Here is a 26,124-nt window from a genome sequence, read left to right as displayed (position 1 = left end):
TACTGAAGTCAATGGGAGCTTTGCCACTGACTTCAGTAGGTGCAGGATCAGACTCAAGGGGAGAACTGGGGTAGGTCTGTATTCTGCTTACGGTAAATCACTGGCCAGGAACCACCCTCGTAGGGGGTGCACAGCAGTAGCCATTATTTCAGGCCCCAGGCTGGAGGAAGCACCATGGAAGTAATGCACTATAGCCTGCTTGCAGATTGGGGTATGCTATCCCTTCTGATCCCCAACTTAGTTTCTTGAACAAGTCCAGAGAAGGGTGAATTTCACCCACAAGGAATAAGTGTACTTTACTCACCAATCTGAATATATGAATGTCCTGGGTTCTGGTTACCAAATGAGCATTCTTCGCTGTACAAGTAGCTGTTTCTAGCTTATCCCCTGTCAGCATCCACACCTGAAATTAAAAATATTTTTATATCCCCAAATTAACACAAAACCTAACAAACACTATGTTTGCAGGGAACTTCTAGGAACTCTGGGCCTTTATGCATGCATGTAAATAGACTATATTTACAATAGAAAACGTGTGGTGTTCAACAAATTCCTTTATAACAGAATCCCATTTAAAAAGGGCAGGGAATTTCCCTACTCACAGAGGAATTAAGGGGTTTGAAAAATGCTGCAGCATCCAGTGGGTTATGAAATCTGCACATTTTTCCACCTGCCATTTCAAGACTTCACTGATAAAACACAAAACATAAATGGAAGAGGCAGACCCTTTGAATGTATCCCCATCCTCCGCAATTTTATCTTTAGCCCCAGCTGCAAATAGATCCTGCATGGCCCTGCCTGAAATATAGATGATGCAACTGCAGTTAGCTCACCACCCGCATGTATGGAACAAACTAAACATAAGAATGGCCATACAGGGTCATTCCTATGGCCCATCTACCCCACTATCCTGTCTTCCAACAGTGGCCAGTGCCAGCTGCTTCAGAGGGAATGAACAGAATAGGGCAATTTATTCAGTGATTCATCCTCTGCTGTCCAGTCCCAGATTCTGGCAGGCAGAGGTTTAGGGACACCACCCCCACCCCTCAGCAGGAGGTTGCGTCCCTGACTCTCTTGACTAATAGCCATTGATAGACCTATCCTCCATGAACTTATCCAGTTCTTTTTTGAACCCATCACAACATCCACTGGCAATGGGTTTCATAGGCTGACCATGAGTTGTGTGAAGAAGTGCTTCCTTACATTTGTTTGCAACTTGCTGCCTATTAATTTCATTGTGTGACCCATGGTTCTTGTGTAGTGTGAAGGAGTAAATAACACTTCCCTGTCTCTACACCATGACTTTATATGCCTCTATCATTTCCCCCCCCTTAGTTATCTCTTTTCTAGGTTTAACAGAACCAGTCTTTTTAATCTCTCCTTGTATGGAAGCTGTTCCATTGCCCTAATTAAATGAAAATGAAGACAGCGTATATGAAAACAATTCAGTCATTAAACAAGGACACTAGAAAGCAGTGTGACCAGCAGTTCTGACAATATAACAATATTTGTTATAATCTGGAAGCGAATTTCTTCAACTGTATAAATATTTGGGGTTTTGGCTATTCTTTACCTGGTGCTTTTAATTCCCTCCAGGCCTTCCCCTGTTGGAGCAGATCAAATAAGGATCCACTTGTTTGTTTCACTCACTAAAAGGAGTTTAATAAGCTAAAACCCAGGTAGGACACTTATTGTAATTAACAAGATAGTATAATAAAGAAATAAAGAAAACAGATAGCAGTCTTGATTCTCTACTGACATGCAGAATCCCATAGAACATGAGCCGCAGAACATCTACTGTAAATTGCAACACTATGTATGCGTTACTAACAGGGCTATCCATTCAGCATCAAGGCAGTGACTTTAGCCAAGTTAAAAACAAAAACAAACATTTTTGGACCAAACCATCAAGATTTAACTAATAAAAATCAAAATATTGCTATGGAAACTACGGGAACTATATTCTGTTTGTTTGACCTACTCACTGACGTGCAAAGTTACGTTAATATTAGTTTTAGCTTTGATGCAATCTCTGTTTATTGAGAACCTCTTCAACCCCCTCCCCCCACTCCCCCCCAAAATAAAAACACTTTGAGAGTTCAGGTAAACTGGGTACTGTACCTGAAACAGCCTGGTTTGATTCTGCAATACAACGCGAGGTTTTGTCTATTTTCTGTTTGAAATAGGCAACCAGAATGGTAACCTTTTATCCAACTCTTCACCCCCAACTCTGAGTGCTAGTTCCAGACCCTCCCTTATTTTGTAAACCTAGAACCTGACTGACAAGATTTTGGGGAAAGGCAGAGTCAAACCGTAATCATTCCTGGCTTTGACCATCTATGTATGGCTAATTCTGTAGGTGCAGAACTTATGGAAATATATAAAGCCAGAAGGCATAAAAAAAAAAAAATCCTTGTGCACTATTGTTTTTGGTTCAGACTCCCTCTGGTGGCTATATATCACGGCATAAACATTCATATGCGTGTGCTTCAACCTCAGTGCTCAAAAACTTGCACATTATAATATGGGGGCCAGAAGAGAAAGGAAATCAAGCCGAGCTAACTTTAACTGTGTGTTTCATGCAGCCACTTACAAGACTAGCTTGGCTGACTCTTTATACTTATCTTACATAGATACCATTCTGTCTGCATATTTGGTTTCTTCGTATATTAAAAAGTTTTGGGCGAGGGTGACACATTTTAAGGTGCTCAGCTAGTACTCAACACTTACAGTGCTTTATATAGTCAAAGCGTGTACAAAAATATTAGCTATTAGATGATAACATGATATAATCATTGAATCAGAGCACATGGGGTCATCATTTGCATGTCCTGTTGCACTTCCATTAACCAACAGAGCAGAGCAACATTAGATAATAAGGTTGTTTCTGGACTGAACAATATATATATATATATTGGGGGGAGGGATAGCTCAGTGGTTGAGAGTTCAATCCTTGAGGGGGCCATTTAAGGATCTGGGGCAAAATCAGTACTTGGTCCTGCTAGTGAAGGCAGGGGGCTGGACTCGATGACCTTTCAAGGTCCCTTCCAGTTCTAAGAGATGGGATATCTCCATTAATTATTATTATTTATTTATTATTATAATAATAAAATAATAATAATAATAATAATAATTATATACAAAGAGAGAGAGAATAGAGTTTCTTTGTTGCTAGTGTCTTATTCTACAGCCAGTGGAAAAAGAATTTTACACCAACAAGATTTCGCTTATCGCTGCTGCTCACCTATTGCAATAGTCACACTCAATGGAGATCAGAATTTTATGGGGGTTTATTATCAGACAGACTCATTCACTCCAAATGTTACATTCCAGAGACTCTCCCGCCAACTCTCTGGCCATTATCATCAATTGCACTGTCAGACTGAGGTTCTGCATTCCATTTCTAGGTTAGCCAAACCTTAATGCCAGCATTTCTCAGGGTCTCCAGAGTGGGTCTGACATCCATCTGCAGCTGATCCTCCACTCCAGTCAGACACAGCAGCTCCATCTCCATTTCCAGGCTCTCAATCACAGTGGCTACCTTCAGTGAGCGATCATGCACACTTAGCTTCGCCTGAACATAGCGTGCCTGAGAATAGCACAAGACAAAAACCCAGTCACTATAATTCAAACTAAGAGTGTTTGTGTGTCTGTGGAATACAGGATTAAACATGACACAACTCAGGCCTCTCAAGGCCATAGGCTAAGTCCACCTCAAGGGTGTCCTCTGTAATGACTGGTTAACGTTAACCCTACAGTGCAAAGACAAATGAGACTAAACAAGTCTTTCCTAGGAGATCCTATAATTCTGTACACTTATTATGCAAATCTGCCAGTTAGATGCACAGTTACCTGATCTGTGCTCACATATAATTCTTCTGTATACACAAAATTTGCAAGTGCTATTTCAGAGACGGATCTTGAAATTTGGCTCATCTAGACCAGATTGCGGTAAATAGACAAATCAATCTGCCAGAGTTCCATACACAAGCAACTGAAGCCCCCATTTCCCTGAAAGTACACAGGATTCCTTTGACTCTCTCTTGTTTTGCAAATATCAGGATACAAAATTGAAGATTCAAAATGTCAACGCAAGCTTTTTCAGTAAATTTAAACATGGCTAAGCAGCACTGACTGTTGGCAGAAGTAAAATGGTAACAACAGAAGTCTACGGGGCAGGATTCCTGGGCTGCAACTCCTGTGGAATCAATCTCTAGAATGGGAACTTGTGGAAATGGCAGAAGCAATGGCTAGGGAGTAGCACTGCTTACACACCACTCCGTAGACACCTCCAGCTGATTGAAAGAGCAGCATGATGGTGATTATGACATAAAGAGTGGAGAGATGAAAGCAGATGCTATAATCAGAACTCTGTGGGCATCACTTACATGATTATAAAAATACAAACTTACTTCAAAGTCTTGATACTGCTCCTCAGTCAGGGACTTCTTCGCTACAACAAGAACCCTCAGGCCTTCCCTAGCCATGTTACCACACTGGAAAGAAGTGTCATATTGTAAACGATCACCTACATCGCAACTTAACTGATTCAGAGATTGTAACAGTAGATATGATGCTAACAAAATAATTGTTCCAGTCAAACAACCCAGCTGAATACATAGCATCAGATAAACAGCATGATAAATTAACCAGGGAAGAGGAGAGCTCAAAATCTATTTGTAGGCTGTACCACTGATCGGGAACGATGCTCCTCTCACAGCAGTGTCAAACTGGCATAAGTAACTCCACTGGCTTCAGTTCCTCCACTGATCTCAGTTCCTTTGAATATATACCAAAGTAAGAAGGGATGCAAGCCCATGGTTTCAATAAGCACTGTATCTTTTGTTCACAAACTATTTAAAGAAATACTACAATATTCCTATGTAGTCAGATAGAAAAGGAACCACTTATATCTGCTATTGTGGAGACTGTTCACCATTGCCAGCAATACGATGGAATGCGTTTAAGCAGGGAGGTTCAGAAAGACTTAAAATCAAAATGCAATTCTTGGTTTTCCAGTAGTTTAAAATAAAGCCAAGTGCAGAATCAGGCTCAGTTACCCAAGATAAATCTTGTGAGAAAGAGGAATTACCAGACAAAGAACAAGAAACCTGGACCAGTGACTACCCTAAGCTTGGACAACGTCCATTTTGTTTACCAGAGTTATCCTGGACTAAATGGACTGAATTCGCCACCTGGCTTCCTTTTAAAATTGACTAATACTGTGTCTGTATCTCTGGCTACAAGTTAAACCAACCAAAATGCCAAACCAAACAATCTTTTTCCTGCATACATTTTAACAGCTACCTCAGCCTGCTCCACCAAAGTAATGTCGGAGGCTTAGTCATGTGTTGCCATGGAACAAGCAGCACCTGCCTGAAGAAGTAAATATTCTACATCTAAGAAAGTGAGACTACTTTGTACCTCTTCCTCTAGCCAGTCATTGTACTGCACGATGCCAGCCATGACAACGTCGGCTCCCTTCATGTAGAAAGTGATTTCTCCCGTTGACTCATCCTGAGAGAGAAAGAAAATGGTGAAAGATTATGGGTTCAATTATCTACTGCAGGCAGCAAGATACTTCATGCAAGGATTATCAACTTCTTGGTCAATAACAGGTGATACTGGCTGGGTTGTATTCACACTATTCTATATGGAAAATAGTCATCCCTTTCCTAACTCTAATCATTAATGGTCTAGCGTAACCATGACACTGGTGCATTTTGTTTTCATCCTTGAAATCAACTTTGATGTTTACACTTAACAGGGGGAAATTAAGTAACAAATAAATTATTTTACTCTATTAAATTCCAATCTTAACGGCTCCCTGTATTATAATTATGCTGCATATATAAGTACAATTAAAACTCAGGCCTGCCACAGAGGGATTAGGCTACAGGCTTCCTCACCTGATGTGACTAATTTGTAGATTGTAAACAATGCATATTTACACTGTTACAAATTCATAATCCTTTCTGAGCAGGCAAATGTCCAAGGAGGTCACAGTTATTAGTATGGTGGGCTAATGGAAACACTGGCAAACTCTGCAAAGGAGGTCAAACAATGTGCAAGGAGAACTTGCATCGTAAACCAAGATAGCATCTGCGGATGGAGGGGGGAAAAAATATGTACAGAACAAAAAGATGAAGCTTTGGAGAGAAACACCAGTGAATGAAGAAAACCAAAATACTTTCCAAAGAAGACAGGGAATAGGAAAAAAATGCAATGTTTGCAATGTACTCACTCCAATTTACATTAGATGATGCAAAATTACCTTGTCTTCTAACAACTACAGAAGCCAGTTAAATGGTGATATGGCTGACACTATATAAAAATAAAAAACCCTGCCTCAAGGATGCACTAGGAGACCCAGAGGAAATGGGGAACTAGGGGTTTTGTTTTGTTTTTTAATCTTTCCCCCTCCCCATTTCTCATCTGACAATTCACTAGGGCAGAAAAGACATTTTACTGATGGGGTTAGTGAGGATGGGCCTCGCGGAATAGGGACTGGACTGAGAAATGGGCGAGGGCCTGGCATGCTGGTGTTGGGGAGGGTGCTTTCCACACACAGGGCGCAGCATGGAAGAAAAAGAATTAAAATGGGAGTGGAAGGAGGAAATAGATTCCTTTGCTGAGGAAACTTCCTGGGAGCTGTGGACACTCAGTATCTCTTATTACCAAGACACTTTTTTATTCAGGTCCCTACACTGGGAGTAAGGTGCTTAGCTTTAGCTGCTTGTGTTTGAACACTGTTGCTCAAGTATTTTTGAGACCTTTACCAGGAACACGTGGTGGTTCTTACAGGTGCATTACAAACTATTTCTGATTGATGGTGTTGACTGCCTGTGTGTCAATATGCACAGTTCGTACAACTCAGAGTTCAAGTTTTACAGGTCACAAGAAAACCCAGAACATGCTTAGTTTTAAAAAATTAAGCTTTCTGGCATTAGCAAAAGATTTATGTATTAAATTATTTGATTAAAGAAAAAGTGTTTAACGACATCTCTGTAGGAAACTGAATAAAGACTCCACTTCCTGTGCTATAGAATTGGCTTAAGATAGTTTATAAATTTTGTCCAATATAAATATTGTATCAACTATCTCCTTGCATTAGTCATTTCCTCTTGCAGAGTTCAACAGGAGGTTAGCACGTTCTCATATTATGGTAAGATCACACTATAAATCTACAGAGAGATTTGCCAGTTGTATTGTTTTAGAGCTACATCTTTTTCCATCGTGGTCTGATTCTGGCCATGGTTCAAAGGCCTCTTTCAGTTCCAGATATGACAATAGTGCTATCTTTGTTGCAAAACAAACATCATCATTCCACATGTGTGTGGGGGGGAAAAAAAACGCAGAGTGGAAAATTTTGTGATCAACAAACAAATATCTTTTTAATGCAATCCTTTTCTTAACGAAGATAAGCAAGTAAACAATGCTGTAAAGAGGGTGGCTGCTTTGTTATAACAAGACTTCTTAGAACTGGAATAATAAACCACCAGACAATGACAGTTGATCATGTGTAACAAGCAAATATTGCCAAACTGTCTTAAATGAGGCAACATCTGCTACTTGTGAACATACGTTGCCACCTTAGTCCTCATCTGCTAAAGAAGTTTAAAAGTTATCATAGTAATAATACAAAGAGACCCTTTACAAGAGACAGCAGGCAGGACCACAAGGGGAAGCAGGCATCTCTGAGAAGAAGTTCAACCACACATTTTTTTGGCTCTGTGTAAGAATCCTCGGATGAAATTCTATGGCCTGTATTATACAGGAGGTCAGACTAGATGGTCATACTGGTCCCTTCTGGTGCTAAAATCTGTGTGCGTCTATAAGAACAAGTAGGAAAGGACGAAATTAGCTGTATATCTTATTCAGATATTTTTCTGAAGTCTTACAGAAGTTTACAGCTTCAAGGAAGAGATTTTAGAATTGTTTTTCCAACTGTGAATTTATTTTATATACTTAGCTTCTCAATAAGCTATTCCCCCACCCAAGACTCTTACCAACAGTTAAGACACTATTTTTAGAATTAATATTGATGAAATAACTGGTTCAACTGCACCCAATATATTTGGTGGCTTGTAGGTAAAAAATAATATTTGGTGCCTGCCCTGGTATAAATATATAAAATTTTACTTGACAACTAGTAATTGTTGAGCAAAAAAAGTTTTCATAAAAAGGAACGAAAACTTTGTTTGAAGACAGGAGTTCAGAGCATGCAGAAACACAATATGTGATGATGCCCATCTAGTTAGCACCCACTAATTAAAATCTGCTTCAGTTCAAAACAGAAGACAGAGCTCATTTGGTTGTTCAGTCACACAACATTGAAGGAACAGGGTTCACAAGCCCATCGAACAGGGGCCAAGGCTTCCATCCTGACACCACAACAGCATAATATACGTAGACACTCAAGATTTGAGGCCTGACGATGTTCCCAAATGCAGTGAACGAGAATTTGGCCATGGTCTTCAGAGGGATCATACCTAATATGCACTGTATATTAGAAATATTTTTAATTAGAGAGGGAGAGTTGTGGCTTATAGTTACCTTAAAAACTAGGATGGAATTCAGAATCCTGGCCTGGGAGGTCCAATGCCACTCTAAGTGATAGTCAGATTGTCAGAGAGGAAGGAAAAAAAGGAAGCTCACTAAAGCTCTCCTTTTCAGTGAAGATTAAAAAAAAGTTCAGAATGTTTCAGGGATACCCATCTCTTTGCGGGGATGGTAAGTGAAAACCTTGATGAAATTCAGGTCGGTGACTGTTAACCACTTGCTGTTACTGCAATGGAACAAAACTAGTAAAAAATTGGGGAGAGGGAGGAGATTTTGTTGAACATTTTCCACAAGTTTTGTCAAATTTCTTTGTTTCTATCTAGGTCTCATATAGACCATTTGGATGGTGCCAACCCACCTGTTTAGAAATAATCCAGCTGATGAAAAGGAACACAGCACTCGCTATGTTTCTATGAGCATTTGGTGACTGCATTGTCCCAACTAGGTCTAATATCAGACACTTGTTGGAACAAAGTTATGAACTGTATCCTCGAGGATATCCAGTTGTTTTCTAGATTCCTGTATTTATCATGTACTTCTGATTACCTCACTTGCACTCTGACCAGTAGTCCATTCCCCTTAGGACTTATTCTATTGTTCCAAAACATGGAGCAATTCCAAATACAGGGTTTTGTTTTTTTAAAGCTAGCCTGCCAATAAAATTCTCTTGTTTCCCCTCACTCCTAGCCCCCAAAAGGTGCCAGGGCCCAGGCCCCAGAATGGGAAGCACTGAGTCCTGAACCAATGGCAGATTCAAGGTCTGAAATGCCACCAATGAGATGGGACGTGATATTAATATATTGATGGTGCTGTATAAATCTTTTATCAACACTGCCTAGCTCCTTACTCACAGTTTAGCTTATTGACACTGTCATATGTTCACATTATATCTTAATCTGTATGTCAACAAAAATTAGGGAATCAGATGCATGCTAAGCTTCTCCAATGAATTACTTAGCTTTTTGTTGTATACCATCCCCACCATTGTTCAACTTCACATTATCTGTTTAGACTGTAATTTCTTCTTGCCCCTGCATGTCTGCAAAAGCATCTCACTCTTGTGGTGCTATAAAAAACTATAAAGCATGAGACAATGGAATAAACTTAATTAATGTGACTGTATAGCAGAATCTCATATGCAAGACGCTAACCTAAAATACTCACCTACAAATACAAGTAAGATTTGTCTTACCATTCTAACCTGTAATACTAGAGAGGTACAAGGCCCTTCCTAGGCCATGCCTTTGCTGCTAAAAAGATACACTTTTAATTACAGCATAACTAAGTTCACACAAACTATCTTAGGGTAAAAACACAGTGAAGACAATGCATGTTAGTTTTACCACAATGTAAACTAGATGAGGTCAGCACTATACTACCGCTTGGGGCATGGGTTTGGGTTTTTTTTTTTTTAAACCTCCAGACAGCTCAGATGTACCCAGCGGTAAAAAAAACAAAAAACAAATACACCTAACATGCATGAGCTATCTGGAGGTAAAACTGAAGAGCATTGTCCTCAGTGTGTTTTTAACCTCAAGATAGTTCATGTGCGTTAGTAAAAAATACATCTTTTTAGCAGGGCAGACACCTCAGTCACTATTCATTTAAAGAGTGGGGAGGTCCACTAGGCTGAACATAGTCGTGAGAACCAAAATTATTTGAATTCTAGCCCCAGCTGTAAAACTACTCTTGCTGAAACCTTGGGGAAGTCCCTTCAACTCTGCATCAGCTTTCTCATCTGTGGAATGGGGAGGGATAGTTTTCCTTTCAAGGCTATTGAGGATTAACTGTGGGGCCCATCTTGGTTGGTCTTCAGGCACTACCAAACCAAAAATAAATAAATAAATAATGCTGCACTTTGATAAGAGAGCTAAGAATGTTTTGAAAAGGTTTAAATATGGGTTCACCAGTTTGTGAGTAGGTAACAAGCATCAAGAAAAATATTAACAGTTAACAGACTAAGAGGGGAAAGAAACAGAAAAAAACTGCATAATCACACTAACCCAGGAACCTATCCTTGCAACAAAGCCCGTTGCCAACTCTGTCCACGTATCTATTCAGGGGACACCATCATAGGACCTAATCACATCAGCCACACTATCAGAGGCTCGTTCACCTGCACATCTACCAGTGTGATATATGCCAACATGTGCCAGCAATGCCCCTCTGCCATGTACATTGGCCAAACCGGACAGTCTCTACGCAAAAGAATAAATGGACACAAATCAGATGTCAAGAATTATAACACTCAAAAAACCAGTCGGAGAACACTTCAACCTCCCTGGTCACTCAATTACAGACCTAAAAGTCGCAATTATTCAACAACAAAAACTTTAAAAACAGACTCCAACCAGAAACTGCAGAACTGGAATTAATTTGCAAACTGGACACCATTAAATTAGGGTGGAATAAAGACTGGGAGTGGATGAGTCATTACACAAAGTAAAAACTATTTCCCCATGCTAATTTCCCCCCTACTGTTACTCACACCTTCTTGTCAACTGTTTGAAATGGGCCATCCTGATTATCACTATAAAAGGTTTTTTTCTCCTGCTGATAATAGCCCACCTTAATCAATTAGTCTCATTAGAGTTGGTATGGCAACCCCCATTTTTTCATGTTCTGTGTGTATATCTATCTATATCTATATTTTCCTACTGTATTTTCCATTGCATGCATCTGATGAAGTGGGCTTTAGCCCATGAAAGCTTATGCTCAAATAAATGTTAGTCTCTAAGGTGCCACAAGTACTCCTCGTTCTTTTTGCATATTTTCCACTGTTTCTAACACTAGCTCCTTTTTAGTTGAATCAGGTTTTTGAAAATCTGGGTCTCCACTGTATTAGTGCATAGGACCAAAATAAAGAATTAGTGTGCAAATGCATATGTAACTGCACATCTAATTAGCATATGCAGTTACGGTCATTGAAGACATAAGAGAATTGCATGCACAAATGCACCTGGTTACCCTAATTCCTCTGGGAAACCCCATGCACCAAGTACTTCAAGGAAACCTCTGTTCCAGAAAAAATGCTTATCATAATAGCCAGCAGGGCACAGAACAAAGAAAGGAAATCACACAGTAATTTGTTAATTATTGCCCCATTTCTTGGTTTATTTTACAGTTTAATATACATTGTATAAACAATATAATCCCAGCATGATTATTTGACAGTTTACTTCTTAGTGAGGAGCAAACTAGAAAGTACCTTCTTAAAGTATATATTTGACTTTCAGTAGCACCTCTACTATATTGTAGTTGATCTGTTATGAGTCATTAGATTTAGCTGTAGTTGAGGGGTAAATCTGCATCTATTTACTGGTGATTCCTGAATTGGGGTTTGTGCTTTTTTGCTGTTACTCTGAACAGTGGCTACAATTATTTTCCTACTGTCTATGGGCTAAGGACTGTCACAGGCCTTTGGAGTTTGTGTTGAAAGAAAATACACTTTACTTATCAGTTCTGGGGGATGGAAGGACAGTACTTCAACGTATAAAAATATTTCAGTTTCTAGTATCTGAGATAATGTAACATTCTCCCACGAAGAACAATGTTGCTGATATCAAACAGACTGTACTTGCTTATTCAGTCAGTGTTTTGCAAGAGTTACATGAAGATGAAAAGAAACATGAAAAGCAACTTACCCTAACGATGATTCCCATACGTTTACTTTCATAAGTAAATGGAAAGATCTGGAGGATGGTGAAGTTTAGTATCTGACCACCAGGTGTCCTCAGCTGCATGGAGGATTGATCTCTGCCAACCAGTGTTAAGCCTACACTTTCAGTCCACTGTACCAGGGCCACCTAAATACAAGAAAGGTCACAGGTCAGATAGACTGCTGAGCTTTGTGGTTCAGAGGTCATGTAAATGAACACCAGAGGGGAAGGGACAGTGGGTTAACTGAAGAAAAAGTTACTCAGTCATTAACGTCACTGTAAAATGGATCAGTTTTTCTACCTTGGCCATGTAATGTGAACAAATGGCCCTTTAGTGTTATTTCCTGCGGCCATTCCTGCCCATTGACAATATTAATTACTCAGTCCCTGGAAGGACTTACTAATGTCCAATAACACATGATATGCACTACACTCTGTTCTGAGCCAGCCAGATGATGTTTAAAAAAAAAAAAAAAGTTGGCGGTGGAAACACACAGTACATGACTGCCCCCATTCAAATGTGGGTTTAAAGACAAGCAGAGGATATTAAAGCAATGAAGGTCTAAGTTGTCAATATGCCAATAACCCAAAGTGATGAAACAGGACGTGATCCTGCACCACTGGGGTTAGCGGGAGCAGAATTGAGCCCATAATGAAGGCCACTGAAATCTGGAAAGTAAAAGGAAGTCAATGAAACAGATCCAGTCAGTGAGTTTATGTGGCTTTATTGTGCACTGGGCATTCGGCTACAACGTCAAGGGACGTGACTACTGTTGTAAACAAAGCTGAGCAGAGGAGAGTTCTAAAGATCTGAGGACAAAAGAGAGTTTCTGCCTCTTGCAGCGTGATATTCTCTTGAGACAACTGCACTGAGTCAGCACAGCTTAGGTTATTTAAATCTGATCAGGATAAGTTTCAAATGGAAACATTGCACACACTAGGAACTGCCCTTCCCTCCCCATCCCCAGTGAAAACACCTCCAGCTCCCCAAGACAAATTTTGGGCTAAATCTGCATCCAACTCTAAAACTCAGTCCCACCTCTGACTAAAGTTGCCAACCCTCCAGGATGGGCCTGGAGTCCCCTGGAATTGGCATTGATCTCCTGGGGACTATTGAAAGCAATCCGGGAGATTTTAACAGGATATTTTAACAAAATCACATTACATCATGTTGGGGGTGGGGGGAAATCTCAGTCATAGAAATAGCTTCAGTCAGAGTTGGCAACCCTACCTCTGATGCAAATATCAGGCCAAGTTCTCTGCTTGTGTAACTCCGTTTACTACAAGATAGTTACATCAACAGAGAATTTGACTAATTCATTTTAATGCTTGCAATCTGGGCACTTATATTCACTGCACATCCCAGGTTCTTTCAGCAAGGAAAGATTTAGACTCAACAGTGCAAATAAATCTCTGAGAAGAAAGCTTGCTGTATCCAGTCACTCTAAACTAGCTTCTAAGTAAATAAAAACAAAACCCAAGTGTCAGTGGATTCTCATCTATTTTTATAGACATCCATTAAGAGTGGCATGTCTAAAGAAATGCACATAAAAAGCCTTTACCTGTCTTGTCTTATAGCCATTATCTTGTTGAGAAGCTGAGTGGAATTAAGATCACTTTTGTGGAGACTTATTTACTAATAATCTTTTCCCTTCATTAGAGAAATCACTTCGATAACCATAATTATTCCTGACATTTCATCTCTTTCGGCACAAGTCTATTTAGTGAATGCAAGCGCTAGGACAAAGTATTCCATTCACTACTAAAGGAGTTATGTCTTCCAAAGAAGTTCATGAAAAAATACCTACCACACATCAAATACTTAAGCCATGGAGCTAGCCTCTCAACTGGAAGTAACTTATTTAACACGCACTGGAAGCTGTGTGCACACATTAAGAGGAAGAGACACCACCCTCATTTAAACCTAGTGTTCCTAACATGCTAAAGCACATAGGGCCTCATCCAAAGATTCAACTGACTCCAATAGGCCATTAGGACCTCAATCTAATGAGGTATTTCAAGTCCAGAACTATTGGTGTGACTCTCCGTGGCAGGTTCTCCCTCAATCTAAAGCTTTTTGACTATTTTTAGGATTTGGACAGCCTGGCTCTAGGTCTCTCATACAGACTCCATGTTGCTAAAAGCCTCTTTAGAATCTGTGTAGTAGCTTACTCATTTTCATCATGTGATTACAATGTACTGAAGAAAGAAAAAACAACAACAAAAACTTACTGCAAACCTTCATTTATCCTAAAACCCAGGCCTGCAGACTTGAGGGAAATAACATGCTTAAAATACTGCTTCTTGTGTTCGACATTTCATATACTACTGTTTACGGGATTCAAATTAAAGGAACTGCTCCCCCTCAGGACTGAAATAATTGAAACCTTGGAGGGCTAATTCAGAGTTTATTCATACAGAATATTTGCATTAAGACACCTTCCAGTTTTTGCTCTAACTCACTTCTTTACTCTGTGTCACCATCATTTTCTATTTTTCAGACAAAAAGCATGGTCCAACTAAATGCACAGAACCCAATACTGGTTCAGATTTAAATCACGGACACTGCAGCTGAAATGAGAGCTTATTCAAAGGGTCACCTTAATTCCGGCTGAGCAGTACCCTGCATAGATATTTCAGTAGGGACTGCTCACAGACTACGGTTCTACACACAGCATGAGGATGTATGGCAGAATTAGGCCATACATCATTAGTTAGATTGGGGTTTTTTACTGAATGGAATTCTTTCAGTGGATTTGGAACCACAATGTGGTATTTGGAGAGGAAAATTATTTAACTGTTAAAAAAAAAATCTCAGCATCCCCCCAGCTTTTTAATTAATGAAATTAATCCTGCTAGGTTTGCTTCTACTAAATTATATGGTTTTCTTTTGGTGGGGGAAAAGGGAAGCAGGAAAGTCTCCCAAGACTAAGAACTGGTTTGCCCGAAAACTTCTGTACAACAATGAAAATATTTTATGGGGAGATTTTCAAAAGATAGGTATCCAATTGCCATTGAATGGAAACTGAGGCCCAGATTCTCAAAAGGAATTTAGGTGCCTAACTCTTAGTGAAGTCAATGGGAGTTAGGAGCCTAAATACTTTTGAAGATCTAGGCCTGGGTTTCATGCTTCTCTGTTCCCCATCTAGTCTTGAAAACATCCTTAAAGTATTAAGGAAGCTAGTTAGAGGCTCTTCTATTGTCCTCATTCTTAACAGTTCTCTGGATCAGAACTTGATCTCAGGCTTCTATTGCTCTGGTTAATACAGAAATATATAAATGTTCAATTTATGTTATTTATTAAAAGTTTCTAACCTCCATTCCCTGACCTGATGTCTCTCTATTCGACCTCCACAGGGCGATGTTACACTAGTATCACACTCTGAAATCTCACAGACCAAAAAGAACACTTCATGCTTATTTGTCCACATGTTTGAAATCCGCAGTTGTCTGAAGGCACAAACCTTCTTGTTCCCTTCACAGCCCAGTAAGAGTCTTATGGAAAAATAATTATTAAAATACCTGGATTTTCTCATGCAGGAGACTGGGACTAGATGAAAAATGTTACAGTACAGTACAGTAGTTGGACTGTGAAAAAAGGAAAGAGGTGGTCTGTCTCCGCCACTCACTCTAGACTGTCAACATCATGCAGTGAGGTAAAAAAATGCTTTCTAAAAAAATTTTCATAGGGGACAAAAGCTTCGTCGGGGCTGCTAAGGAAACAACAAGCAGATGGGTTAAGAATAAGAGGACCAGAATTACAGGGAATCAGCTAGTCAGAAGTATTGAAACCCATTAATTTGCTTGTGTCTTATTGATCAGAAGAGAATAATAGATTTTGTACCTTAGAGGCCTTGGTTTGTTTTTTAAACCCTTCACTTCCGCCCACGCCCTAATATAATATCACTGAAGATTTCATATGTTACATAAAATGAAAAGTAATTACCATGAGTAATAAATAAAGAGAGTTACAAACCCCACAACATACAAAATCCATATGTGATTTACCAGGACATTTACAATAACTGATTCCATAAAAAGAACTGATATAATAAACAAGGTTATCTTGGACTCCACCATTAAAATTAAATAAATCAATGGCTGGGTTGCCAATAAAACAAGATACAATATTCTGAAGGTGTAAGTCTCTTATGGAAGGAATGGAGAAATATCTATTTGGCTCCCTCAATATAGGCTAAAATAAATATCCCCAGTGATAAATCAACTTAAGAGTACTTCATTGCCAGAAATTTCCTGATTGCTAGGATTCCCCATACATTACAAACTATTCCTCTAGGGATGGGGCAGAACATTTTCTCCAGTAGTAATTTTCACTATCAGGAAAAGGAACTAAATGCTTCCACTGTTCTATCTGCTCAAAAGCCAAGTTGTACCCATTTAACAAATACATATCTCTAGCAGAAAAAAGGCATAAAGCAACCCAATGGTTAGAAACTGAAGCTAGACAAATTCAGTCTAGAAAAAATGCAATTAAAACAAACCACTTGAAACAGAGCAAGCAGTTAACCACTAGGTCATACCTAAGGACATGATGAATTCTCCATCAAATGAAGTCTTTAAATCAAAACTGATATCTTTATGAAAGATATGCTATAGCTCAAAACAAAGTTATGGACTTAATGCAGAAATTACTGGGTGGGTTTCTATAATCTGTGTTATAAGGAGGTCAGATTAGATCTATAGATATATAAGACCATGATGGTCTTCTGACCTTAAAAATCTAATAATATCTGCAACTGCAAGGAAAAAATCCTTAGTCAATTTATGAATCATTTCCCTATGAGCTTTGCAGATGGTTTAATTCTGCAGCACCTCCAGTAGAGATGGAGGAATCCTTTTACTCCTGCACTTAACACACTAATTCAGTTACACATATTTAATATCAGCATCTCCTGGAAACTAGAAAACTACAGAGAAGTAGGTATCGATTTTCCATATGTTGTACCACTATTGAGGTATGCTAACTTTTTTTTTCTGCCTCCAAATAGCCCCTTTCTTTCTTGGTCTGCCATTTAAGGTAGATCTCAGGACAACAAGTATTTAAATTTCCAAAAAAGTTAACACTTAGGGTAATATGTAAAACTGAATATAAGGCAAATGAAAAATTAGCTGAGTGCAGACCTTACAAGCCTCACGAGGTGGTGCAGAGTGCAAGACAATTCTGGGGACACTAAGACCCAGAAGAAGCCTGCACAAGAAAGAAGCAGATCCTCCCTCCTGCTGCTGTCTCCGCCCACCTTCAGGTCCCAGATCAACTCCTCTGTCCCTCCTTAACTCTACCCTGGGCCTTCAGTACTCAACTCTAGGGGAAGGGAAATGGCACTGGCTTTTAAACCAACACTTTCCAACCTCCAAAAGCTGGAGAATTCCTGCCTCTGCGCAAAAACCGTTTTTCACTTAAACTTTTGAAGTTTGCTGACTAGCTGTAATTGAAAATGTTAAAATTAATAGGCTTACACAGCAACTAGCAAATAAATAATAGTGTCAACATCAACATGGCCTTCATTGATGCAGATTTTGGGCCCCCAGTTTTACTGGATATAGGGGTGCATTTTTAGAGTAATCAAAGATGGGAAGCTGTCATACACTGTGCTATTTAAACTGACAGTTATGTGTGTTCCAAGTCACAGTCATTCTGTCTGAGAGAAGCACCTGAGTTGGAAAATAAGTGTGGGTGGGAAATTAAGTGTGTGTGTCGGGGGGGGGGGATTTATATATAAAGCAAGCAAAAGTAAAACTGATTTCAGAGAACCCTCAGACCTGTGAGATAAACATAGCAAGAGAGTCCTCCACGCTCAGTGCTGAACAGCAACCAAAATAGCTAATAAACCTTCATTACTACATTCTAGGAATCTCTGGATATTGGCTCTGTGTGCCTATACTAGGTTAGATATATTTCTCTGCACTGAGAGTCAAAATTGCTAATGCAACTCTATATACCATCTCCCTAAACTTCCCCCTCTGGCTAGTCATTAAATTACTCAAGCCATCTCTGAAATGGATATTGATTAACAAATTTCATTTTAAAGAGAGACAAATTGATCCTTGCTATTAGTTGCTCTTCAAATGTCCCCAACTAGATTGCCTAGGAACACAGACAATGGCAGTAATCAATTGGAGCACACTCTTTCATGTCCTGGAAGCTGTGGAGTGCTGTCAGGGTTAAAGATTGTTTGCCCAAGAATCCCAAGCAGGCTTATCTCTGATCAGATTATATCTATTTCATTTCCCCTGTTAGTTACTGTATGGCTACAACTGACACAATCAAAGAGCCCCAAGGCTGTAACTGATATCTGAATAAAGATACTTCAAGACTTCTAAATGGGAATATGCACAGGAAACAAATTTAGGAAATCCTGCTTTCTGTTACAGGAAATTAATCCTATTCCAACTGGTAGAAATTACCCTCACTGTTCAACAGTAAGAAGAATACAAGTTTTTGTACTCATTTCATAAACTGACCTCTCCTGACATGCTAATATTTTATTGATATAGAATTTCAAAGGTAGGCTTTAGATGCCTGTTAAAGACTTCCCCTCTAGGAATCCATGAATGCTATTTAACAGTATCACACTTTCCTGAAGGGTTTAACTAGCACTGGTTTCACATTTAGTACCACCTATTGTGAGACACACAGTAGATGTTTGACTGATATTTGTACTCTTGAGACCTACAGACAAGACGTCTTCAGTGTGGTAAAGCATATTTAATTTCTGAAACCACTTGCAATTCACTGTTCAAAACATTGCAAGGAAAACAATGTAGACAAAGTATAATTTCAGAGAGATTAGTTATAAAGTTACAATATAAAAATACTATGTATTACAGCTATATTAGTTGCAAAAAAAATTTAAAGCAGGAGTTACAATTACAATTGGAAATATGTCAAACTTCACTGAGACTTTACGGGCATGTAGGTAAAGAAAGAGGCTATGAATGTAAATAGCCAATAAATTCACTATGAAACAGCCTCAAATACTGACCACAAAAATTAACATCTGGAAATTGTTCAGATCCCATTTCAATGCAAAGGCACCTACTTCTGTAAAACTGATTTATTGGCGGGAGCAACAGTTTAAGGAGAAACCCAGGTAAGCAAAATACAGAACAAAAGTATGGTTTGGAAGCAGCATTTGCACAGTGCCTGTTCACTCCAAGCACCATGAAGACAGAAATACCCTTTTGTCACCATGAGCACAAGAATTTTGTTTATAAAAGAATGTGCTTAAAATGATCCTATACTGGGGGCTAGGAAACCTTTTGTCCTCTTGAAAGGAGATCATGGTCTATTTGAGTGAGTAATCATAGGAAATATTTTAAAAGTATGTGCAATGTAGGGCAACTCATCACCACAAGCTTTTGAGGTTGTACCTTACTAGAATAATCTTAGAACTCTGGCTATTTGAAGGATTTAAAACAATTTCTTATATGAACAGCTCCTCACCTTTAACACCACCTTTAGGAAACCTAGCTAGTCTTATAATGTTAAAAATGAAAAACTGTTTATATAAAACAATAAGAAAAAATCCCCTTCAAATACTGCCAAAGATCTACACATCATCAATGGAATTTCTAAACAAAATTTCAAATTTTCAGTCTTTTAGCAGATATGGGCAAGTGTAATTATTCAAACAAACTGTTAAGAAACCATAATTAGCCCTGAATAATTTAGAATTTGTACAATACTGTTTTAGTTTAGTTGCAGTAAAATATATATCCAATAAGTATTACTCATACACAAAACATAAATATTTAAGGGTAGTAGGAGGGCTCAGGTGCCCCCGACTTGCCACTAAGGAAGTGACTAAACTGTAGACTGTGGTCACCACTGAGAGAAGTGGCTGGACAGGGACTACAGAGACGTCCCCGGGAAGTGGGAAGCATCAAGTGTGTCCTTGGAGGGACATGGGTCCAAAAGCAAAAGAGATGATGGGCTGAGCACCTCTAGAGCAAGGCACACTGGCTACCAGAGCTAATTCCCATATTGGCCATGAGGAGATGCTGGAGGAGTGAGTGGATCCCGTCACAGGCCCTTACTGGACCATACGCCAGTGGAGGATTAGCACGGCAGAGCTCTGTTCTGACACAGTCCCCTCCCTGCTTCTATCACATAAGATACACTGCGATAAAAGACCCGCAGCACCAAGTCTCAGAATCCACGTCAGCTGATTTGGGCTCGGTGGGGATTGGGCTGTGGGGCTGAAAATAGCAGTGTCAAGTTCAGGCTCAGACTGGAGCAGGCCTCTGAGACCTTCCCCCACTTTCTGGGTCTCAGAGCCTGGGCTCCAGTCCATGCCCAAATGTCTACACTCTACTTTTATATCCCCATAACTCGAGCTTGAGTCAGTTGACCTGGGCCAGCTTTGGGTCTTTTACTGCAGTTTAGACATACCCATAGAGGTGGGGGACTGCAGGCATCCTTGCCAGATCCGGCCCTTTGCACCAGCAGCGAATTCCCCTGTGATAAAAGAATTCTCTGTTGGGCATTTGTGGTCAGTTTATGCTCCCTTTGTCCCATAACTGCATAGACAATCTGACCCCTTGACTTGACTAGAATAGGCTTGCCTTAAATTAAAGATGAGCTGTGGTTCTCCTTGCTAAATATACATAAAATTGGTTTAACATATATGCAAAGAGGGAGGGTTTGTTCCATTTGTAAAATATTTATTGTTTGACATGTAGCACTTTCATTATTTCCCTATTCATTCCTACAGAAAAGAGTTTTTGATTATGCTTTTTCTTCAGAAATTGTCTATTTCAAGCCTTTAAAAACATGGAGGTGAGGGAGAAGAGGGTGGGGAAAAAAGGAAATCTCACCTCGTCAGGACTGGAAGCCTGGTACACCCTACAGGAGTCTTCATAATGTCTCTCAGCTTCAGCCTGATCTGTCACGCCATTAGATTCATACACTGGTGTCACGTTGTGACAGAGGGCTATCGCTTTCACAGCCTCGTGAACACGGCTACTCATGGTTTTACGTACTTTGGTGGCCAGGGTGGGGCCTTTTAAAGCAGGTGGGTCTTGTGACTGCTAACGAGAAAGGAGAAAAGAAAGTGTAGACAGTTTTGAAAAGCAGGAATAATCAAATATCATTAAGGATCTTACTTCTGTTATAACCATACACATACTATTTGCATGGACTCACACCTCCAGTAACTTGGGATATGTTTTTGACTGGGGCACCTTCTTTGTATGTGTTATCATGGGAATAACTGAGACCACTTCCCAGTTATGTGCAGTTAAATGAAGTTAGATTTACTTAACTATAGATTAAATGAAAAAATAACTCCCTAAGATATTTGTCCAAGAATTTTCAGTACAGCTTGGATGAAAAGGGTAATTTGTTGCAGACCCACCAAATCACTACACAAGCTTAGTGGATGAAAATGTTCCCCAAAAATCACCAGATTGTGTGTTCCATTGAAACCACATTTTTCTCAACAAAAGGCTAGTGGCTTTTATGCTTGAGAATGAATTGGCTTTCATACGCATGAACACATGATTGCTGAAAACAGAAAACAGATGGGCTCACATGGAATGAGAAACTTAAATTAAGTTCATTTAATTTTTAATACTATTTTTAGTATCAGAATCAGACTCCTCAGGTAATTATACAATTACTAAATTATGCTGGTCACAGAGGGGAGACATAGTGATCCAGTTTCCTGTTCTGTTAACCTTTAATGTCAAGAGGACAAAAGTTTCACTTCCAGGTCAAAGGGCATAGCATGGTAAAAATAAGAGCAATAAAGAACTACAATTTAAATGAATCATTACTAGCAAATGCTTCTAATTATAAAGTATCTCAATTTTTAAACTATAAGAACATATATATTATAAGATTTATGGGAAGTTCAGCACACAAGTTTAGCACACAAATTTTGTACAATTAAATGCTCTCTTCAAAATTTGAGTCTTTAATAAATCTAAAATCTATCTGTGGGTTTTAAACTGCTATCCATCACCCTGATATTAGTGTGCCTTCCACATAAAATCAATAGGAATAGTGAAGTCCTTGGTTCAACCACATTTAGAGTCACATACTGTACCCAACCATTCATCCATTAAGTCTAGTATCCTGTCTTGACTAATACTGGATACTTTAGGAAGTAATTTACCCCTAGTCGAGTTTCTTCACCTCTCAGACTGAGATGGTGCCTGAGCAGGTGTAGCCTGATCACAGAGAAATGTTTATAGACAGGAAGTATCTGGCAGTTCAGACTGACTAGCAGCTCTCAATGTCTGACAGAGATCAGATGCCAAAATGGCTCTGAAAGCCAAAGAACAAAAGACAGGTAGGTAGCTAAAGCAGCCAGGAGCTGAAAGCCACATCTACTAATATGCACACGAAGTTTCTGAGGTGTCTGAGAATGCCAGGTGTGCAAGACATCATTGTACAATGACCCACCTATCTGTTGCCAAATTCTATTGACTGAATCTGCAGGGTCACATTTTACAAATGAGGAAAAGAGCAGTCATTAAAGACAGAGACTTCTGATAATTAATAAGCCACTGCAAAACAATTTCTAGCTGTAGGAGAGTCTAATGGTTGGAGACTGCTTGTAAAGAGCAAATTTTAAAAATCAGAAAAATGGTTTACTGATAACTAAATTATTATTAATTTAAACAGTGTTAAAAGGCTGTTTATGTTAATGTTAAAACATTAACTACTGATGACTTCTTAAGGGTTAACCATTTTTTCAAGTGTAATAACCTGCCGGGCTAGTGCAGCAGAAATTCATCTTGTTTTCAGGAAAGAGGTAAGATACGTTTCATATGAGAAATTCTCTTGACTTCCAGATGGGTTTTTTAAAATTATCAAGCCCCTCTTTATCATAAAGAGTGAAGTTAGTTATTTTAATGAGTCCTTGTGGTACCTTAGAGACTAACTAATTTATTTGGGCATAAGCTTTTGTGGGCCAAAACCTACTTCATCAGATGGGTTTTAGCCCACGAAAGCTTATGCCCAAATAAATTTGATAGTCTCTAAGGTGCCACAGGGATGCCTCCTTGTTTTTGCTGATACAGACTAACATGGCTACCACTCTGAAACCTGTTAATTATTTTAATTCTTAATGAACTGTGTGTTCATTTAATTTAAACACTCTACTGCAATATGTGCAATGCAGTCACAGGAGCATAACACTATTACATGTACCAAAAAGTTAAAGCGACCGACCTTTTGCATTTCACTAAGTTTGGATTTAAAAAAAAAATTTGTTCTTAATTAAAAAAAAAAAAGTTTTCACTTGTCTTAGGTAAGGAAGCTCTTTTTAAGTCTGATTTTTACTGGACCATTTCCCTTTAAAGGAGACAAAAAAAAACTAAAATGCAAACAAATTTCAAATAATAATTGAAGGCTCAAAGCATTCTATTGCAAAGAGGATTTGTTTTTATTTGTAAAGGATTGTAATGAATTATGAATCCCAAATCTAGGACAACAGGATACGAGTTCATACTTCATGGATTGGTGCTGATATTTTTGGATGTGCCCTTCATGATATATGTAGGCACAACTGTGGTCATTACTTTTACTTCACAGGAAGTTGCAGAGTGACTGCTAGAGTTCTTTGATAGGTTTACCCAATGACAAAGGAAATTACAAACCATAGCACGAGTCAGGAAATGTAGTTTTCTCACCCTGATAGTTCATAAGATGTCTATTTGTTATACAAAATTGAACCAAAAGAGTGCAAGCATATAAACAAAGATCCAGATTGTTCACTACCATAGAAAAGGAATGCTAAGGGAAAATCTCCCATTATCATGGAATCATAGGACTGAAGGGACCTCGAGAGGTCATCTAGTCCAGTCCCCTGCACTCATGGCAGGACAAAGTATTATCAGACCATCCCTGACAGGTGTTTATGTAGAATGGCCTTGCTTTGTAAGTTAAATACTGTACTTACTCATGTGATTTACATAGAGATTTTTGGTATTTGAAGTTGAGACAAACTGGCCAAGTTTCAAAAGTACAAATTAATATTATATCAGCCTGAACTATGATTTTAGACAATTTTGAAAAGATACAGAATGCTGTGGAAGAACTTTCCAAGTTGTAGCCAGTTTTGAAAAGTGGGTATTTGGTTTGGACCATAAACATTCCCAGGAAACATCTAATACTGTACTGTATGCAGTATTACCAACGTCAAGAGATCAAAAATCATGAGTCAAGCCCCCCAAAATCATGAGTTTGGCCCCAAATTCATGAGCTCTTTTAAAGAGATTGTATTGTTCTTTTTAGGTCATTCTCTTGATTTTTGAACTTGCCCTGCCCATCCCCAGGGTGTGTGTACATGACAATTAGTGTTGCCCACTCCCACATGTACTGGACAAGGTGATTTTTGGCCCCTGCTGCAGGAGCTCTCATCCCCATATCTGCCCCTCTCCTGCTCACCAATTAATCCTATCCTCCAGTCCCTCATCAGTAATGTCCCAACCCAACCCCCTCAATTCAACTCCCCCTCAGTTCAGTTCCACAGCCCCCATCAACTCCCACTGTCCTCAGTTCACCTCCCAGCACTCACCCCATCTGCTCAGAACCAACCATCAATACAGCCATCCCATCCCACCAGCCCCCTCCCTCCTCACTTCAGCCCCACTGCAGGCCCCAGACCATAGTTCAGCCCTTCCAGCCTCACCTATGCTCCTCTTAAGGTTCTTCCCCTTCACCAGGCTGCGTTGGGTGGGGTGGGGGGAGCTGCAGAGGGGTCCCCTCTCCCACTTCCCAGGTTGGCAGGGGAACCCTGGCTGCGGGGCTGACAGCGGGGATCCCTGGCCACCAGGGACTGACAGCAATTTCTAAGTAAAATTAAGCCTCACTTGTGATCTCTGAATAGAACTCTCAGGAAATATCAGGCTTATTTTTTTTCAGGCACGGCTGGTAATTATACATATATACACCTCTATCCCGATATAACACGAATTCTGATATAACGCGGTAAAGCAGTGATCGAGGGGGAGAGGGGGGAGGGGAGGGCTGCGCACTCCGGTGGATCAAAGCAAGTTTGATACAACGCTGTTTCACCTATAACGTGGTAAGATTTTTTGGTTCCCGAGGACAGCATTATATTGAGGTAGAGGTGTACATATTAATCATGCAGCTGCCTATATGTTTTACTGAAAGTTTGAGTTATGTAGTCAGAATCCCTTTATGAACAGCCCAATGACCTGTCAAACTGTTCACTGCTTTGAGAACAAAGAGTTAAATTAATCAGACTACTTTACCTGCGTATATATACTAAATATATGGCTCTGCACTTCATCCATGGAGTCCAGTCCATAGGCTACTGTCCCAAGGTGAAGCCTTTTAAAAACCATCTCATTCTGTGTCAGAGTTCCTGTAACAGAAGCAGCATTATAGGCCACGTCCAAGCCCTGGCAGACACTTATTTTCCATTCAAGCCCTGTTCTCTGCTCTTCCCAACAAAGAGAGAAAGGATGAGATGGGAGCGCAGATGTTTACCTAGTTACTATAATGAGCTACTAGTGCAGCTTCAAGCGAGTGAAAAACAATTTTAGTAACTTGTGGGTAGATTCTTGCAGGGAGTGGTAGAGTACTTGGCTAGGAGCTCCATTAAAATGAGACTACTCACCAAGTAACTTGCTGCTTAATGAGATAAGGGTATTGGTGTGAAATCCTGACCCCACTGAAGTCAATTTCAGTTTACCCATTGACTTAAATGGATCTGGGATGTCATCCCAGAACCTGGCCCTTGACTATTAACTTAGTTCTTTTGTTGTCCTAGACCAGAGTCATGAAGGTTCTGTGACATTAAAAGCTGGAATGATGGCAGGTGACTGGTTTCTGTTCCTAAAGAAGGGTTGTCTGTGGAGCTGGGTAAAATGTATTTGGCAAATTTATTGCTCGCCACACAATGTA

At 39.5% G+C, this 26,124-nt stretch overlaps 1 protein-coding gene across 1 annotated transcript in view; it reads right to left on the bottom strand.

The window, feature by feature from the left end:
- The window catches only part of ATP9A (ATPase phospholipid transporting 9A (putative)), a 90,489-nt gene that overhangs the window by 18,250 nt on the left and 46,115 nt on the right, over nt 1-26,124 (bottom strand). Inside the window, exons 13-19 of the mRNA XM_034786648.1 lie at nt 25,470-25,582; nt 21,060-21,272; nt 12,207-12,368; nt 5,425-5,517; nt 4,413-4,496; nt 3,419-3,589; nt 305-403 (exon numbers count right to left, since the gene is read on the bottom strand). Of these exons, the coding sequence (XP_034642539.1) occupies nt 305-403; nt 3,419-3,589; nt 4,413-4,496; nt 5,425-5,517; nt 12,207-12,368; nt 21,060-21,272; nt 25,470-25,582 (935 nt within the window). The remainder of the gene's footprint in view (nt 1-304; nt 404-3,418; nt 3,590-4,412; nt 4,497-5,424; nt 5,518-12,206; nt 12,369-21,059; nt 21,273-25,469; nt 25,583-26,124) is intronic.

This window comes from Trachemys scripta, chromosome 12, assembly GCF_013100865.1.
Source record: "Trachemys scripta elegans isolate TJP31775 chromosome 12, CAS_Tse_1.0, whole genome shotgun sequence".
In the NCBI taxonomy this organism is placed as follows: Eukaryota; Metazoa; Chordata; order Testudines; family Emydidae; genus Trachemys; species Trachemys scripta.
Note: the sequence above shows the minus strand (reverse complement) of the source record. Positions and strands in the feature narration are given on the sequence as shown.